Genomic DNA, 20723 nt, shown 5'->3' on the forward strand with positions numbered 1-20723 from the left:
TCTAATTAAGCTCCCTCCCACTTGAAATTTTAGTCTTGTAAAGCTCATTCTGTTTTCATGCTGGCCCGAGAAATTTGCTGACATGAAATTTCCCACTTTAAATATTCAGCATGATTTTAAATAGGTTTCTTCAAATTACTCTTCAGTGGACCTTTAAAATCACAATTGGAGAGATAAAGGTAATTAGAAATGGCAATGTAAATGGAGCTGAATCTCTCAGATGTCCTCCAAAATATAACATACCCTGCTCTTACCCAGTTCCCCCCAGGACGTTGAATGGTTCGACCATTTATCACTACACATCACTCAATGCATTTGCACATCACAAGATATATTTCTGCCATTCCAATTAGTCTCCCACTGTGTCACAGGAGATAGAATGTTAATCACAAGAGCAAAAGCAGTTAAACTGAAATAGTGTACATGAAAAGGAAATACAAAATAACAAATGGAACGACTCTTTTCAAGTCTCAACCAAGCCTCTTAGTAGTGGTATGACCTTGGGCAAGTCCCTTAACCTTCTTTCCCCAAATGTGAACTGATTTAAATAATCACTTGAGAGCACTTGGTAAGCTGAAAGCACTATATAAAATAAGGGACTATGATGATTATAGCTGCACACATAACAGTTTAGAAATTGTTGGCCCAGAGCTTGGGAAAAATAATAATTGAGGCCTATATCACTATACAACTCACATCCTACAACAGTCTAGCATCCACAGAGGCCAGGTGACAATCCCTTACTTGGAAGAAGTGTTACTATCATGGTCAATAAGAGACATCACAATGTCTCAAGTGATTATTTAACTATCCATTAACTAGATAAGTCTGTTAGGCAAATACAAGCCTGACAGAGATGCATTATGTCGAAAGACACAATTAAAGCAGATGGGAAATACAGCAAAACTTTAAAATTAGAATTTATTTATACCCTACCACAATGAATAATTATTTAATTAGACTCAGATCTTCAATTACAGGTGCTCACAGATCAAGTGTTGGGAAAACCCTGGATCAGCCAAGAAATGCAGTACATGTAGATTCAAATTCTTAAAGAAATTGAAACATCTTTTCATTTACATATACTGTTAATTACAACAAAAAGTCTACTGAAAAGAACTAAAAATATTCTCATGAATGCGGTGTTCTACTTTTAAGCCTGGCAAAGTAGTACGTTAAGAGTTCTCTGTTGCCAGAATGACCTACTGAGAAGCACATCTTACAAAGATCACAGAGACATAAGTTTGTAGGTTAATTCAAATGTCAATTAAGGTTCTGAGCCCTCACTAATTTCTAGAATCCTAAAACCACATGCCTAGCATACTTAAAAAGACATTCAAAAATTTTCAAATCAATGTCAAGTCAATTATTTAATCCTCAAAAAACTCAATACTCACAGATAATGATCAGGATCAAATTTGGCCAGCTCAGCAGCCAGGCGTTTCTGTCTTCGTTCAGCTGCAGGAGTGAAATCTGGATCCTTAATATCAATAACATCACTCAATTCATCCTAAGAACACCCAGAAAAAAAAGAATAATTGCTATCTCCCATTTCATCACTGAAAAATCTAATTTTACACAAAAGGCCAAAACAAAGGAACCATCTGATCATATTACCTGTGACATTTCGATTCAAATCCAGCAAATATTTGTTAAAACACCTATTGCTTGCCAGGCCCTGCTGGAAGCTTTCACATAAATTATCTCATTTAATCCTTACAATAAAGTGGTCAATATATATTAGAACTATAAAAGTTCATCATAAAAAAAAAAATAAACCCCGTGCAAGCAAGCAGGAACACTGAATTCAACTCTTCCCCATTTACTCATAGAAATGTGCAAGGTATTAACAGCATATTTAAATAAATTTCTAGACAGTAAGATGGAGGTGCTCCTGCCACATCAGCAAACAGAAATGTAGATAACTTTTATGTGCCTGTAAATCTCTGCTTGACCAGAAATGCACTACATCCAGTCAGCCAATCTCCAGAGGCCAAGCCAACCTTGAGCACTATACTTTCTTCCTTGTTCTCTCTCACCCAAGACAAGGTGGATGATCTGGCCAATCAGATATTTCCTTTCTTTCTCTCCTTTGTTCTTTATTCTTTATCCTATAAAAGCTTTCTGCCTTTGGCCCCATTTTGCAATTCTCTGAATGGAGACCGTTCACTCCTGAAGTGTTAAATAAAAGTCCGTATCACTGACAATTGTCTTCTTTTTTTTAAGATTTTATTTATTCATTTCAGAGAGACACAGAGCATGAGCAGTGGGGAGAGGCAGAGAGAGAAGCAGACTCCCCGCTGAGCAGGGAGCCCAATATGGGGCTCGAACCCAAGACCTGGAGACCATGACCTGAGCCGAAGGCAGTCACTTAACCATCTGAGCCACCCAGGCACCCCGAAAATTGTCTTCTTTTAACAGGCAAAATGGTTTGAATATCAATGGTTTGAACATCTACACATAAACTTTCCTTTTGTTTCTTCCTAAGGTCCAACTCAGCTGGTCTCAATAAGGATTACCAAATAAAACTTATATACAAAACTGTGTGCATTCTACTCTATAAGCAGATTTAAGAATTTTTAAGGGCAATTTTAATGTATATGACTTTCCATTTTCAAATTTAAAAATCTAATCCTAAGTAATAATCAACTTCACTATAAAAATCTTAACCTGGATGTATACAAACTGATAGGTACCATGTGTCCTAGGCCAAATCCTACAGAAAACACGTAGAGTAGTTAAAGTATCTGGGATACCATCCAGCTTTTTTCTTTTGGTTGGAATTATGAAGCCAAGAAACCTCACACAATGCATAATATTCCTAAAGCTACACCTTATTTTCTTTCTTCAACCTCCCCATTCCAGTTACTGACCACAATTGAGAAGTATGGAATTAGAACCTTCAACAGTATTAGCTAAAAGAAATCAAGGGAAATAACTTGACAGAGTAGAGTCAAACTGAAAACAAGATTTGCAAATGGAACAGACAAGTTAGTGCCTAATAACTGGGCTTAGAGTTGAGAGCTTTAAGGTAAACTCCCTATAAGGAAATGAGCTAAACTGAAGAAGCCAAAGACACTAGGATACACACTTCCCCCCCACCGCTCCCCCACACACAATCAAAATTTGTGCCTTAAGGAAAAAAAAAAAAAACTCTCTTGTTCCTACCACAATCCACTTAGCTCAAGTAGTATCAACGTTTAATCTAAGTACATTCTAATACTGAGAAAGGGTCTACAGAACTTTGTAGAAGTCACATCCAGAACATGTTAATACTTCTAACTACAAACATTCTAGGCAGAAACCTGATTACTGGTGGTCCCCAAATAAAATTTTACATTCCAAAAGTTCCTTTACAATCACTTTTGGGAAATTAACAACGTATTTTCCTACAGAAATACTATTATAAATAGTAGTTACGTGCTCATGGTAACCCACAAGTTTATTCAATTCATAATAAACTTTAAATAGAATACTCTTAATACAAAGAGTTTAACAACCCCGCGGCAATGTTTCCGTGGGAAAATGCTTTCAGAGTTCCATTTTAATCCGCCAGAAACATCTCTTCCCCAAGCAGGACAACCTGGACTCTTCCTCTCCTCCCTACTCTCGCCCGCCTGAAATTACCTCCTACAAGCACAGAGCTGTGTGCTGACGTAGGCCCTGGGGGAAGAAGTCGAGTTGTACTGTATGCACAGGACTCACCTTAGCTAGATGACTACTACAGTTGTTTCCTGCCCACGGACCCCAAGTCCTTCTCCCCAGCACCCCTGAGTCACCCACTTTCTTTCCTCCTTGCCCCAAGGAGTTCTCTGCATGTACATACGTGTACACACACACACACACACACACACACACACACACACACACACACAATTTCTGAAAGCAGCCTGATGCAGCAGAGAAACTGTGACTGTGCAGTCAGACAAAGACTGCTCCAGTCTAACTGCGCAGCCTCCCCTGAACCTCAGCTTCCTTTCTGTGAATGTGTTTGGTCACACCTCCATCATGGGGCTGGGTACTACTCTCCTCTTGCTGCTGTACAAGTTACTACAAATTTAGTGGCTTAACACAACACAAACATATCCTCTTCTAGTTCTGGAGCTCCGAGGTCCAGAGCCAGTGTCACTAGGCTGAAATGAGGGGAAGGCAGGGCTGGTTCCTTCTCAGGGTTCTAAGGAAGAATCCCTTGCTTTGCTTCTTCCATCTTGGAGGGTGGCTGCCTCATTCCTTGGCTGGTAGCCCCCCATGACAATGCCCTTCCTCCCTCGGTTTCCATCATCACACGGCCTTCTCTTTTTCCACTCTGACTCTCTTACCTCCACTTTATAAGGACCCTGTGATTGGACAGGACCCACCTGGATCATGCTGGATCATCTTCCCATCACAAGATCCTTAAGTTAATCACATGTGCAAAGTCCCTTCTGCCACGTAACGTGACATGTTCCCATGCTCCTGGGACTGGCACACAGACATCTTGGGGAATGGGGTGGAAAGGAGCAAATTCATTCTGTCTACCACAGGCTGTGATGAGGATTAAATGAAATAATATATGAGTAAGGCATCAAGTACAGGGCTTGATAGATTCAATAAAGTTAGCTGCTGTTCGTTACTCACTGGCCACCTTCCTGAGAATACCTATCCTCCCTCCCCTGCCATTTCCTTACTTGCCCACAGCAATAAAAAGAAAAAAATAGGGACTAAATGTGCCACTTCATTATTTCACCTGGACCAGCTATAAGGTCACAAGTGGGATATAATCTGGGAGTTTCTATAGGTATCTCTACATTTCAAAGGATAAATGGACTGAAAGAACCACAGGCATTTCAAAATACTAACTGCACTGAAAAAAAACCCAGACTCTTCCCACAGCTCACAGCTCTGCACAATCCAGCTGCTGTCTTGCACTTCACCTTCACCTCCTACCTTCCCGTTCTGGCTCGAATCCCCCAAGCCACACAGCAGACTTCCTTCCATTTCTAGAACTCTGAGTCTTTGCATTTACAGTACACTTCTCATCATTCAACACTCTGCAAATGTCACCCCCTCCAAGGGGCCTGCTCTGTGCACCCTCACCAAAGCAATACCACCCTCCCCCGGCTCTCGTGTCATCCTATCCTTTCCTTCACTTGTCACTATCTGAAATTATCTTACTTATTGTTTACATGGTTACTGTCTTTCCCCCCACTAGAAGACTTCACGAGGATAGGAGTCTGGTCAATCTTCTCCTCACTGTATCCCCAGCACTGTTCCTGACCTTCAGTATTAAATCATTCATTCAGCAAATACTGTGCGAGGGCCTGCTCAGGGTACTAGAGATCCAGAAATAAACACAAAGACAAGGTTCCTGCTCTCAGGGGAATGGGAATTAGACAGTAAGAATGCAGCTATCCTTCCTCTCTCCCTCTTCCTCCCTCTTGCTTCCAGATTCAGGGCCTCCACATGTAGCTATGTAGCACGTACCCCAAAGAACATTAATGTCCATAGCAGTACAAGCCCCGCCAGACTCATCCTACGCACAGTCATACACAGTGGCCCTGTTCCAACTGGACCCTCGAGAGGCACTGGAACAAACTACAAAGCAAAGTTAGCCTGGAGTAGAGAAATCTGTCTACAGCATCCATCAACCAAAGGGAGAAACATAAGAGGTTGGGAAATGTTCAGCTACAGCAGAACGGAAGTGATTCTCTCTCTTTTCTAAAGCACTGCTATGGCCCCTGTTACGAGAGCCCTTTAAAGAGGGGTATTGCCAAGAAAAGGTCATGTAGGATTTAAATCAGGCTTATGTTAAGTTTTGGCACAGATGGGGCAGAGATTCTCCAGAGAGAAAATGAAGAGCTGTGTGCACATCTGGCCAGTAGATCTCCTGGAAACAAGACCTCGGGGTCCTGGTGCAGCGGAGGGAAGGAAAGGGCCAGCAAGCCAGCGTCCTGTGCTGCCGGCAGCAGTGGTCCCAGGAGCTTGCTGGGCTGGCGCCCGGAGACTCTAGGATTGTTGCTCCTGGCAGCCAGCACCGCCCTAAAGCTTGCTGTGAAGGCCTGACTCTGAGCAGCCAGGGCAGTCTTCCAAAGGCGCCTGGCGGCTGGCAGCAATTTCAGAAAGGAAAGGAAAAAGGGCAGCAGGAGGCGGGAGATACGTTAAAAAGAATTTGTTTCAGCGAAAAAAAAAAAAGAACACTTTCATTTTCTTCTTATTATCAGTATGAAATATAGACGTTTCCAAGCAAATATAAATGGGAGGGGGAAAAATATGAAAGACTAAACCTCCCCATAAAGGGTTAAATTATTCAATTAAGAAGATACCTGAGTCTGGAATTATGGATGTTTCCCTTTCTTTGTTATATTTTCATAATGAATTTATATGGCTTTTATCATCAGAGAAAATAAAGCTATTTTTCACTTAAGGGGGGGAAAACAGGCTGTAAAAAAAATGAGCAAAACATGAGCCATCAACAAAAACTTCATGGATATTTTCTCACCCAAAAGCAGAACAAGAGAAACTCTAAACTTGTGAGAAAACAGTATTTGAGAAAATGGTGACGTTTGTTAAATACGTCATTTGAAAATAGAAGAGATGTTCTCAAATTTCTTAGCACAGCAATCATTTCAGTTTCTTCCAGTAGCTCCACTAGCAGAAAGAGTGTCATACCACTCAGTTTTTAACCACATGAGCACTCAGTTTTTAACCTCAACGGTGTGACTGTCACAAATAGAGCAGTCATAAATGCAGAAAAATTCTGTGAGGAATACCACGTATATGAGATTTTTGTGCCACTATCTCATAAAACACATCTAACTGAATACCCCAGAATGGGTGCACTCTGGTTCACATGATTTTTGAAACGTCTCATATTTCCTAATGTCACGGGAGGAGTGGAGGAGAGCCTGGATGGCTCCGTCTGTTAAGCGGTCAACTCTTGATTTCGGCTTCTGGTCTCCTGCCCCGCCCTATCTCCAGCTCTGTGCTCAACAGGGAGTCTGCTTGAGATTCTCTCTCTCCCTGTACCTCTGCCCCTGCCCCCCGCATACGCACACACACACTCTCTCTCACTCTCTCTCTCAAAAATAAAAATAAATCTTTCCTAATGTCAGGAAGGACACCATAGTCTTCTAATTTTATTCATGTAAGAAAATAGACTATTCTTAAAAGCCTACAGGTGTCTACTGGCTTGTCCACTGGTAAAAGGTAGATAAACAACAGCAACAATACCAGGATGGAAGGGTCACGTGGAGCCCAGCACAGTGACTGGCACAGAGACGTAGTTAGTAGTTAGCTGTCAATGCATGGACACTGGAGGTCCACATCTCTTACCCAGATCCCCTGGAGAGAGGTGAACTTCAGGATTCAGACTCTTTGAAGAGTTCCAAAGAATAACATGGTATACATACATTCCACATTTTATTTAACCCCCTCTAAATCTGGGGCAGCCCCCCATATTCAAATACATTACTACTTCTATGGCAAAATTTGTGAATATGCACACCAAGTGGATTTAAAAAACTACTGAAAGATATTGGTTCAGATCAGGTTTTGCCACCAAACTGAATACAAAAAAAAAAGTTTATTTCCAGAACTTTCTGTGATACCAATACTACAGACATGGGTTATGAACCTGTACTAGTAGCAGTATGACTAGTTACATCATCCCTCAGAGTGTTCTCCCATGCGCAGATCTCTTTTTTTCCCTATGTTGAGGAAAATACGCTCTCAAACTGTTTAGAATAGCAATGTTATTTCAGTTAAAATTTGAACAGTTTAAAGATTTTAGATAATCAAGCTTAATGCTGGGGAATAATAAACATCAAATTCAGTGGTTCACTTCTGAGGGGGAAACAGTGACACAATCAGGGGCTCCAACTATGGAGATGTTTTACTTTTTAAGCTGAGTGATAGGTCTCTAGAGATTTGGTGCCTTGGTTAAGACATTCAGAAAGACAAAGCATATTTCATAATAATTTTTTTTAAATAAACCTAAATTACTTATTGAACATCTTCAACAGATATAAGAACTTGTGACTTAAAGGACTTGGCCTAGGCTCACATTCTGGAATTCCAGCAGCTTGTCATCAAACTGACAGAAATCCTTTGAAAGGATCTTTCCTCAATGGCAGTGGCAAGAAATCAAGTTCCCTGGCCTCAGAAATGACATTCCATCTGAATGTACAATCTGTACTTAGCCTGCATGACTTGAATTACCATTAATTTAGAGCTTCAGACAGGTAAGCCCACAACTGACTGACCACAGAGTTGCTCTTGGCTAACCAACTGAGGTCCATTCACTGTAGTTTCTGCTGTAGACAAAACTGACTCTATTCTTACTACCTCAGAGATGACCAGGAAATGCGATTAGGGAGAGAGAATACGGAGAGACTGTAATTCAGCAGAAAAGCAAAAAAAGGGTTTTGAAGGGAATATCTAATCAGCATTATCTGCTCAAGTAAATCCCAATTTTGTTCTCTTTAAGGAGTCTCGAGCGCATTTATATTTTTCAAGGGCAGAAGTCTTTCTAGCATCCTATTCTTTTTTTTTTTTTCAGAGTTTTCACAATGTAGTATCTCCTTAAGTTTTCTCAATGGCCTTACAAAGTAGGTGAGCAAATTTACCCCTATTTCACAAAGAGGAAACAAAACTTGTTTGTAGTCAAATAATTGTCCTGTCATCCCAAATATAAACAACAGTAGAAGTGGGACTAAAACATAGGTAAACCGTTTCTTAGTAAATTCAAATATGTCTTACTACAATAAGCCATACTCTAGACCGATTTAACATCTCCCCAGGCAGGGATAAAGTTAAAAAAAAAAAAAAAAAAGGCTGTTTGTTGTGGTTTCTTTCACTTAAAAGCAAACAAAAAAACCCAAGTTAATGGTTCACACTTTCATTATATAACATTCTAAGGATGCATTTTCTATAACATCGGGACAAAACAGTTCAAAATCTCTTCTCTCCATTTCATTCTCCCCACATAGCCTAAAATAAAGTAGAATTTCCTATGTGTTTTGAGGAAGAGAGAGTGATGTCATTCCTTTTTAGCCTAACTGACAAATGATCGGGTTTTAACAAGAGATTACATTCAACCCCCATCAAGACTAAATAGACAAAAGTGCCTACTGTAAACCAAGAACTAAACAATTTGATCAAAAGACACAAATTCACCCTTATGAGGAACATGCTATCTCATTTATATTTAAAAAACAGGAGAGACATCATGTAATAATTTTCATTTTTTAGAAGTATAAAACAAATATTTCCAGGAAGTATGAGGAGAGAGGAGTTCCATTTTGTATTTTGGAAACTTCATGTCTAGAATACTGAATGAAGTGGAGAAAAAAGAACGTATCAGGACATCTGACATCTGTAAGCGCAGTATGACTGGGCAGGACAGCCTAAGCAATGGAAAGGAACAAACATCTGTGTCACCACTGCACACAAGCAGCTGTGATCTGTGCTCTAAATATATCACCTCCTACACTCGTCATAAAAAACCTCCAAATAGGAACAGAAATGAAATTAAAATATCCGAATGGTAAAACCCTGTGCACCAGGGTGTTTTAGAAAGACAATATACCTGTAACCGCTGAAACACTCCGGATCGCAAGTTTCCAAAGCCATAGTGGTACTGAGGATTCAGAGCACCTTCAGATGCCTCTTCATAGGGGGACTGTTCAATTTCCCAGTCGAATTCTCCATCTTCCTCTTCTACTCCTCCCTCAGAAACCTCAGATGCACCTGAATGTGTTAAATATTAATATGTTCAAGTACTGGATTCCCTAGATACAATTTGGGGGGGGGGAAAGTATAGAGAAAAAATGCCTGCCCACGTGTACCAAAAGGGTTGTGTAAAAATATGCAGAGCCCCGCTATTTTTAATAGCCAAAAAAAAAAGAAAAAAATAGAACCCAAAGGTCCATCGATAGTAAGATGCAAAAATGACAAATGCAATGAAAGCAAATAAACCTCACCTATAGATGGATAAATCTCACAAAAATATGAAGTGAAAGAAACCAGACAAAAAAGAACACATACCGTCTGAATTATAGACACAATTCAAAAGCAGGCAAAACCAAAGGTAGTGGCAACCTTGAGAAGAGGGAGGGAGAAGTGACCAGGAGGAGGCTCAGGGTAGGATTCAAGGGTATTGGAAATGTTCCATTTCTTGACCTAGGTGGTGTTCATTTTATGTAACTCATTGAATTATAAACTTCTGATCTAAGCTCGAGAGGCCATGATTTTGCAAAACACTGAGATGCTGTTTTGACTGGTCCAAAAACATGACTGACATACTGGTTCAATAAAGTTCTTTTTGTCTTTAAATTATATGTCACCAAATAAGCTATTTTTGCATTTTCATGTGATGTCCTTACCTTGTCAGTGAAGGATTTTCCTCCAATTTCCTATCTGCTAAGTCCCTTTTCCCCTAGAAACACACAGCATTCCAAATATTCTATTTATCTTTATTTCTTCTTAACTGCAATAAACATACCTATTTCTTCCACAAGTGGTTTTGCAGTCCTGGATTTTCTTGGTGCCAGAAGAGCAGTTAACATGTTCAGCCCCTCAAAATGCTGGCCAGGAGTTTCTTTGGGCAATCGAATGGTAAATATTCCTTAAAAATAAATTTATTTTATACTTAGCTCTATTAAAAAATGCAACTTCACAAATATACCTAAGAAATATGTATCTTGGTAAGTTATAATTCTATTTCATAGGGCTCCAAAATTATGCCCTTATGAATAAAAACCAGGATAGGAAAAGGCTCAAATAGGGTTTTTCAGAATCACTGATTCAACTGTCACCTCTAATTAATCTGCTAAAGCTACAGAATGCTTTAGTCTTACACAGTATCCCTTTAACCTACTGATAATATTAAAAGTCCATGGCAAAACCTCTAAAACTCAATGGACTGAGAAGGTAGTAGCTTAGAATTAGCCCATAGCCACTTATAAGATTTACTTCTGGACTAGAAGGGAAAAAAATCAGGATATCTGATCCAATGAATAGCAGCAGTTTCAAAAACACACAAAATCTTAAAGCAATTATAGCTTAATAAAGTTCTCTAGGATCTCCAGAGACATATCCCCGAAGTCTAAGGTATACTCAAATTCTATCTATGTACTTCTTTTCTTTCCCTGATCGGGCTTATCAACTTCATCCAGGCTCCCCCCATGAACTTCCATTATTTACTACTCTGAATTTTAAAACATTTTACCCTTTTCATTGTACTTAACCGTACTCCAATACAGTTGACCCTTGAACAATATGGGACTTAGGGCCTGTCCCTCTGTACAGTCAAAAATCTGTATATAACCTGACTCCCCAGAAACTTAACATCTAATAGCCTACTGTTAACTGGAAGCCTTATCAATAACACAAACAGTTAACACATATTTTGTATGCTATATGTATTACATACTATGCTCTTATTATAATAAAGAGAAAAGATGAGATACCACCTCACACCTGTCAGAATGGCTAAAATTAACCACTCAGGAAACGGCAGATGTTGGCGAGGATGCGGAGAAAGGGGAACCCTTCTACACTGTTGGTGGGAATGCAAGCTGGTGCAGCCACTCTGGAAAACAGTATGGAGGTTCCTCAAAAAGTTAAAAATAGAGCTACCCTATGACCCAGCAACTGCACTACTAGGTATTTACCCAAAGGATACAAATGTAGTGATTCGAAGGGGCACCTGCATGCCAATGTTTATAGCAGCAATGTCCACAATAGCCAAACTGTGGAAAGAGCCAAGATGTCCATCAAAGATGAATGGATAAAGAAGATGTGGTATATATATGCAATGGAATATTACTCAGACATCAAAAAAATGAAATCTTACTATTTGCAACGACCTGGATGGAACTAGAGGGTATTATGCTAAGAGAGATAAGTCAATCAGAGAAAGACAATGATCATATGGTTTCACTTATATGTGGAATTTAAGAAACAAAACAGAGAAGCATAGGGGAAGGGAGGAAAAAATAAAATAAGACAAAAACAGAGAGGGAGACAAACCATAAGAGACTCTTACCCATAGGAAACAAACTGAGGGCTGCTGGAGGGGAGGTGGGTGATGGGATAGGGTAACTGGATGATGGGCATTAAGGAGGGAACATGATGTAATGAGCACTGGATGTTATACGCAACTGACAAATCACTGAACTCTACATCTGAAACTAATGATACACTATATGTTAATTGAATTTAAATAAAATAAAATTTAAAAATAATAAAGAAAAGATAATGCTATTAAGAAAATCCTAAGAGAAAATACATTTACAGTATGGTACTATATTTATTGAAAAAATCTGCATATAAGCGGACCTGCATAGTTCAAACCCATGTTATTTAGGGGTCAAGTGTATATCAAATACAACTCAACCCAAATACTTCCATGTATACAACCTTCCTAAACCCCTGGGTACTTTTAAAATTTAATAAATTTGTTTCAATATGCAACTTAACTGCAATTAAAAGCAGATTTACTACCTAGAAAGGCAGTTTTATTATATTTCATTATCACACTAATCACTGTGTTACGGGTTATAACTTTGTCATTTAACTCTTTCATGCCATCCTTCCTCCCTTACCCTAGTTTACTGACGTCAATAAATATTCACTTGATTAATTACTCAAGAGTATACGAGGTGTTCTTATTCCAGATCCATGGATAAAGGAAAATCTAGTGACTTCTCCAAAAGCAAAATAAATGATTTCAAGGCTAGCTGAAATGAAGAGCTTAGCAATCATGAAAAGAAAATTCAGTCGGCCTCTAAATGCCACCTTTGGACAGTTTGTCTCCCACATACATGTTATTAGATTTTAAGTTTGAAAAGCACACAAGAAAAATTCCGTTCAGAGCTTAAAAATCACCCACATCTTTTGTAATCAATCACCTCACATAATGTGACTTTTAAATGCTTACTAAAAGTAGTGGAATGGGGCGCCTGGGGGGCTCAGTCTGTTAAGCCTCTGCCTTCAGCTCGGGTCATGATCTCAGGGTCCTGGGATCAAGCCCTGCATCCAGCTCCCTGCTCAGTGGGGAGCCTGCTTCTCCCTCTGCCCCTCCTCCTGCTTGTGCTCTCTCTCTTTTTGACAAATAAACAAATAAAATACTTAAGAAAAATAAAATAGGGGAAGTAGAAAATAAACTTAAGAAACAGAGTATTTAAGTAACTTTTAAGAATACTGTGAAGTACTTTAAAGGACTGAGAAAATTGTACCTGTTAAGAAATCCATGAATTATAGGCACTGGGCTTGTTAAGAAACAATAAAGTGTGACCAGGACAGACTGTATCTGCAAAACATCTAAAGGTCGCCATCATATCTTGAAGGATTATGACATAGTTATTCTAACATGAAGAATCCAAAGAAAAAACTAACAAAATTCCAAAAGCAATACCTTTATCTGTATCATAGGATCCTTGTTCGTTTCCATTTTCCACAACCCTTCCAGGAAGGGTTAATCTGCAGATTTAAATTAAGATTTCATTAAGTCCTTAAAGCACAAAGTATAAGTGACCATCAGTGATAGTATACATTAACCACTGAAATCTATCAACCATTTTAGAAGGCAATTCTCCTCAGCATTTCTTTAACATTTACAAACTAAATAACTTACATCTCTTCCCTAGCTGAGAAACAAGAATCACAGATGACTCATCATTCTATTTGAAACTCCCGAGTCACCAATAAAAGCAATACTGAAAAAAAAGTGATACTTAAGAAAAAGCCACAGTAAGTATTAGTAATCACTATTGTTACAGTACTTTCATCTTCCTAATGAAAAGAGACTTATTAACATAAATGTGCCTGACACGGCAAGGGCTCAAAAAAGGTGTGCTAATTGGCTCCTCCCCGCCCCATAAAAAGAATTTTAAAAATGGAAAACTATAATAAAGAACAAGGCCAACTGTTTATTTTGGACAAACTACTACTTAAAAAAAAAAAAGCAAAAGTGTTTTTTTCAAGTCTCATTATTACTATACAGAGATTTCCCCTTCTTTCATACTAAAGGAAATGAACTGATTTCCCTGTTTCCAGTTTTACTTTGGTTCAGTCAGTCTTCCACTGAGGCCCCAAAAGAATTTTTCTAAAAAAGAAACCAGACCATCACTTTTCTTTTGAAAAAACTTCTATGGCTGCCTGACACCAAGTATATAGACTCATTGGTACCACCTATCAGACCAGCTCCCGTTCCATTCCAAACTTAAATGTGAGGCTCCTTTCCTCCTATAATCCCCTCCCCTCTGCTTCCTATTCTATCATCATCATCATCACCATCACCATCACCATCAAAACTTGGTAGGTCCCAAAGACCAGGGCTTCACAACCTAGTTACCTTTGATCTTAAAAGCTTCCTGGAGCTACAGTGCATTTCCAAACCAAAATCCCTCTAAGCCCAACAGAAGGAGTCAGTTTAATGCATAAAGTTGCTTGTTATAATGACAAACATTAACTTTACTATCAGAATCTGAATTGAATCCCAGCTCTGCCATTTTCTACCTCTGCAACTTTCTTTGTACAAGTTAATCAGCTTCAAAGCTCCTATTCCTCATCTGTAAAAAGGGAAAAATAACAGACTCTACCCCAGGGTTACTGTGAGAAGGAAAGGATAATGCAAAGGGCTCAGTGGCTGGTGAAGTAGGTAAGTCCCAAAGATGTAAGCTATTAATACCAACTTTCTTTTCCTAAACTCTTTGTAAGTATAGAGATAAATTCTTACGCATAAGAGTGAAATCCTATTTGTTCACAGATCTGCCACCCAATTCCTCAAGGAGATGAGGGAGGTTTTATTCACCTCTGGTATACTGTAGTGAACTGTATTTTCAAAGATGGACTGTCTCACATCACTCCTCCCAACTGTGGGGTCTATGTCCTCTCCCCTTAAAACTGAGTGAGCTTGCAAGTGTCCATCAATAAATGAATGGATAAAGAAGATGTGGTGTGTATATATACAGTGGAATATTACTCAGCCACAGAAAAGAATGAAATCTTGCCACATGCAACAACATGGATGGATCTAGAGTATTATGCTAAGTGAAGTCAGTCAGGGAAAGACAAATAGCATATTTCACTCATATGTAGAATTTAAGAAACCTAACAAAGAGGGGGGGAAAGAGACAAATCAAAGAACAGACTTTTTTTTAAGATTTATTTATTTGAGAGAGAGAGCACAAGCGAGAGAGCAAGAGCAAGGTGTGGCAGAGGGAGACAGAGACAAGCGGACTCCCCAAAGAGCAGGGAGCCAGACACAGGGCTTGATCCCAGAACCCTGAGAGCATGACCTGAGCCCAAATCAAGGGCTGGCCGACCAACGGACTGAGCCACCCAGGGGCCCCTAAAGAACAGACTCTTAACTACAGAGAACAAACTCATGGTTACCAGAGGGGAGGTGGGTGGGGGGGATGGATGACATAGGTGATGGGGATTAAAGAGTACATTTATCATGATGAGCACTAAGTAATGTACGGAATTGGTGAATCACATATACTGTAAACCTGAAATTAATATAACACTATATATTAAATATACTGGAATTAAAATAAAAATTAATTAGTTTTTTAAAAAAACTGAGTGGCCTTGTGGAACTGTTTTAACCAATACAATAAAGTAGAAGTGACCGTATGATTTCTGAGGTTAGGTCATAAAAGGTGATATGAACCTGCCTTTCCCCCAGGAATATCTGGCTTTGAAACCTTCAGCTCCACCTGTGATTCCCAAAGGAATCACAACTAGAACATGCAAAGACACTACATCGGGCGGTCCTGAGAGTACACGAAAAGAGACGCCCTCCCCCAGCCACTCCACTATATGATGGCCTGTCTCACATCACTCCTCCCAGCCACCATATGACTACAAGTGATTTAAAGATCTCAAGTCAGAACAGCCCAGGCCAGCCCTTACCAAATTCCCGACACACAACCAGGACGAGGGAGTTAAATAATTGTTGTTTTATAACATTAAGTTCGATTGGTTATGCAGCAACAGATAACTGGAACAGAAGGCCCTTCTAATAAATATCTACTGTTTATTGAACAACTGATTGCCTGGGCAATCACCAGGCATGGTAATAAAAACTATGCATGTATGATCTCAATCCTCACATCAACTCTTTAGAATCCCTAATATCAGTCCCATTTTACAAATTAGGAAACTGAGGCTGAATAACTTGCCCTAAGTCCTAGAACTATTAAGTGTGCTGAGACCCAGGTGTGCCCAACTACCAAGCCCCTGCTACCCAAGGAACGGATGAGTCCGTGTGAAGAATACTCTAAATTGTTTCACACATAACCTCTTATTTGGTCTTCATCAAAACTCCCAAAATTAAGCAAAGTGGTTTTTACTTTTACTGAAATTTCTGTTATTGTATTTTTTATTTTACATTCCTATCTCATTTAAGATCTTTTCTCTGGGCTCTGATCCCTCATCTGCAACATTAACAGAAACTACTTTGTAGTACTGTCCTAAAATCAAATGAGATAATCCACATAAAGTATAAACCTGAACTAAAAATTCAGTAAATGTTCGCTACCACCCACACCATCTTCCTCCCACTCTTCCTGTCTTGCCTTAAATATCACCTTCTTCAGAAAGTCTTTCTCAGGCCACCTTACGTTTCAACAGGCTCCCTTTTATTTTCTATCAGTCCACTTTACTCACCTTCAGAGAGCACTTACCACAACTGTAGTTATATGTTTACTTGTTCATTTATTGTTCTCTCCCCACTAGAATATAAACTACACGAGACATCACCACATCCGCGATACCAAAAACCCAGCCCGATACAAATAAAGTAAAAAAAAAAAAAAAAAAAAGATTTAAAAAAATAGGAAAGCGCAGTATATGCAAGTAGGTGCATTAAGTCAGGGCCTAATGGAAATCTGAGTAAAACTGGTCCAGGCCCAGTGAAGGAACCAGCTTGACTCAAGAGGCAGCTTTTATTAGGAAAGCACATGGACAACCACCACAATTAAAGGGCAAAATGAGAGAAGTAGCAGACGAGGAAAAGGTAGGAGAACGAGGTTAATTTGGTGTCAACGAAGTCAAAGGAAGGAGGGACTATCAAGAAGTAGGGAGCGGTCAGCCAAGAGGTCGACACAACTCTAAAAAGAACGGGGAATGAGAAAAGTCAAACGGACCGGTCGGCTGGGAAGTCAGTGCGCACCGTCCCAGGGCAGCGGAGAGGCTGGGAGAACCACCGCAGGACGAAAACAACAGAAACAAGGTACGGGAACCAGGCTGACGGGACAGAACCTGCAAAGGTTACAAGGTTCCAAACGCCACGTTTTACCGGGGTTCGAAATCTCTTTACGTTGGGGATTTAACAAAGTTTAAGACGGAAACGAGCTTCCTGCAGCATCTGGAATGCGGGCCTGTCGAGGTCGCTTCCTCAGCACCAAAAGCACCTGCGGCCATCTCGGGAAAAGGCAATCGTTAAATCGAGAAGTGCTCCCTCGCTCTTTCCTCCTTCCTCGGTAAGCAGCTATCTAATGAGTAAATGAAAAATGAATGAACCAATCAACGAATCAATCCCCTAAATTCGCTCTTTCCAAGGCCGGACAGCAGGAACTCGCCTGAGAAAGTACGGCTTGGCGTAGAACTTGAAGTCGACCCCCTCGAAATAAACGTCGAACTCAGAGACCCGGGCGTAGGGCACGCGGATGGCGACGGTCAGGAAGTCGGGGTCCTGGCTGAGGTCGAACGCGGGGGTCAGCATGGCTGCGCGGGACTGGGGTGCCCGAGCCGCTCACACTCACGGCCGCCGCGGTCCCGCCACTCAAATTCTACAGCAAGTCCCCACGCGCCAGGACCCAGCCGGCTAGCCAGGGCGCTTCCGGCTCGAGACGGAAGTGCTCCTGCGTGGGGCAGGAAGTCCCGCCCCACGCCGATCTCCATGGAGACTAGACGCTGTTAGTGGAGAAAGGGCGTGGAGCGTGGGACTCCGACCACAGGAATTGAACCAAGGGCATAACTTGGAAAAACCCGGACAAGAACCCTCTTTAGACCCATTAAGCCTGTTTGGAGATCCTAAGAGATGATTTTTAACAAGCATTGGCTTTGCAGGTAGAAAACCTGCGTTGGAATCCCTTCTCGGCCACCTCTCAGCGGGGAAAATTAAAAAATCTATGTTTCAGATAATTCTTCTTTAAAATGACAATAATACGGGGCGCCGGGGTGGCTCAGTTGGTTGAGCGACTGCCTTCGGCTCAGGTCATGATCCCGGAGTCACGGGATCAAGTCCCGCATCGGGCTTCCTGCTCAGCGAGGAGCCTGCTTCTCCCTCTGACCCAACCCCCTCTCATGTACACTCTCTCTCTCTCTCTCTCTCTCTCTCTCTCTCTCTCTCTCTCTCTCTTTCTTTCCCCTTCTCTCTCTCATTCTCGTTCTCTCAAATAAATAAATAAATCTTAAAATAAAATAAAATGACAATAATACTAGCCCCATAGAGATGTGAAGATAACATGAAATGCAAGTAAAGCTCTAACAATGTACCTGGCAAGTTGTCAACGCTCCATGTGTGGAAGCAGTCACCGCAGTAGCCACAGCAGCGTCGTTACTGCGGTTTTCCTTAGTTCTCACCTGCCTTGTCACAAATCCCCTTTCTCCTCCCCCCCCCCCCCGTCTTTCTCTGCCTTTTTCTCTTCCCCTTCCTTTCCCTCTCCCTCTCTTTTTCTGCTACTTTCTCTCCCCTCCCGAATTCCTTATTTGAGTATTCTCATTTACAGAGCGTCCAGTCCACTAACCTCATTTAATCTGCACTATGAACTCCGAAGAGGACGACTCAAGAGAGGTTAAGTATTATACCTTATAATCATGCATCTTAAAATTATCAGAACCCAGAACGTCTGATCTTTAAACTCTGTTAGCGCCTGCATTGACAAACTGCCGTCCCTCCGTACCCCTTCTTGCCTTTTCTCACATTTCTCCATACACTTCAGTCTATGCTCCTCAGATTCTCCCAGTGCCGGTCCCACTCATCTCCCTCTTTCCCTACATATTCCCTTAGCCTTCCTTCCTCTCATTGTGTCTCCTGTTACTCCACCAGAAACTAGAGTAATCAGGAAATACTATTTACCTCCTGGTTTTAAATGTCAATGGAAAAGGGGTGAGAGTTATCTCTGGGGTAGTGAGTGGACCAGATCACTTCAAAAGCCTTTTTGACCTCCAATTTTTATGAATCTTGAAAATTAGTTAGGACTCGGGCAAACATCAGCAGGAGCAAGTAAAACAAAAATTTCAAAATAAAAAGCAATCTGCTTAACTCTGGGAGCTCTGATAAACACAAAATAAGAGGTTATGTGTGAAACAATTGAAAGAGTACTCTTTAAACGTTCATCTATTTCCTGGGTAGCAGAAGGATTAATTGAATTAATTGAATGGTTGCTATGTGCCGGCACTGTGCCAAATCCTTTATAATGATTTCCTTTTTCCCTCCTGACAGCTCTTTGAAGTAGGCATTCTCTATCCCCAGGATTGCACAGGAGCACACAGCTGTGAATTGTGCAATGGGAATTGAAACCAGACTGAGTCTGATTCCTGGGCCCAGGCTCTAAAATACTATAGAGTTCACTCCTTCCAATATTACCACCTACCCAACTGTTCCACATTCTGAGTCCAAGCCATCCTGCTTTAGACCGTACTGAGCCTTACAAATAATAGGTGTTCAATATTGAAAATGAATTGGTGCAAACTTGGAATTAGCAAAGCTCTCAAGCGGTCCCTTGAGATATGCCTTTGGATGGATCATTTCAAATTAGCTTGTCTAGAAGGAATCTTTACTTCTATCCGGGGACCTCATTCCTGTAGTCACAAGCATTAATATTTTTAAATTATTAATGCCAAAGAAATAACTGAGACTGAAGCTATGCCATCCACGAGGATACTGTAAGGGAAAGCACTTTACAAAGTAGAGCTGTGTACTTCCTAGATATTTTACTCTGTATTTGGCCACACGCATACACACAGGATTGCAATACAGATAAACAGACTATAGGTTCACTGCTGCTATTTTAAGAAACATACATTGCATCTGCTATATCACAGAATATTGACCATTGCAACTATATAACAGGGATCTGTTGTTTTATTTTAGGCAATAGTTCATTTTATTTTTGTGTTTCTAATTAGTGGCAAATTACACAAGTTAAATACGTTTTCTTTTTAAGAAAACAGAATATTACAGATAAGTTTCCCTTGACTGCCATCTAACTTTTGTCCCCTTTTCCACTTCCCCAAAGTTAATCCCTCTAGATACACTTGCATACGTTTTTGATTTAACATATTAATAATAGCTATTTTATTTTTTATTTAAAGTCAATTAATTAACATATAAGGTATTATTAGTTTCAGAGGAACATTTTATATGTCTATATACATTTCTAGGTACCCTGTTACTTTACGTCTGTGTGTGCATGAGCACATTATCACACTATAGATGTAAATCTACATTATTTTATTTTTTTACTTTGGTAATTTTTTAGACCTATGTATATTGACTTATGGATCATGTTGAGTTGAGTCAGTTGAGTTTCATGTCTAGATATAGACATTGCTTGAAAATACATTATTTCAACATTTCATGTTAACTCTGTTGTAGAGGAAAATCAAACAGGAATGAATTTTTTCATCATTTTTTGAGCCATTCAAAGGCTACAGTATTTGTTTGTTTTCATTTTTCTTTTTCCTTCAGGCTTATTTTTGGAAACCCTTTCAGTGTTTTAAAAACA

At 40.1% G+C, this 20723-nt stretch overlaps 1 protein-coding gene across 1 annotated transcript in view; it reads right to left on the reverse strand.

The window, feature by feature from the left end:
• The window catches only part of SHQ1 (SHQ1, H/ACA ribonucleoprotein assembly factor), a 95602-nt gene extending 77771 nt beyond the window's left edge, over window positions 1–17831 (reverse strand). The window contains exons 1-5 of the mRNA XM_025885558.2: window positions 17571–17831; window positions 13397–13461; window positions 10481–10603; window positions 9566–9726; window positions 1398–1510 (exon numbers count right to left, since the gene is read on the reverse strand). Of these exons, the coding sequence (XP_025741343.1) occupies window positions 1398–1510; window positions 9566–9726; window positions 10481–10603; window positions 13397–13461; window positions 17571–17713 (605 nt within the window). The 5' untranslated portion in view covers window positions 17714–17831. The remainder of the gene's footprint in view (window positions 1–1397; window positions 1511–9565; window positions 9727–10480; window positions 10604–13396; window positions 13462–17570) is intronic.
• Window positions 17832–20723: the final 2892 nt, after the last annotated feature.

This window comes from Callorhinus ursinus, unplaced genomic scaffold, assembly GCF_003265705.2.
Source record: "Callorhinus ursinus isolate GAN/ISIS: 27379988/994484 unplaced genomic scaffold, GSC_fseal_2.0 scaffold15, whole genome shotgun sequence".
Classification (NCBI taxonomy): domain Eukaryota; kingdom Metazoa; phylum Chordata; class Mammalia; order Carnivora; family Otariidae; genus Callorhinus; species Callorhinus ursinus.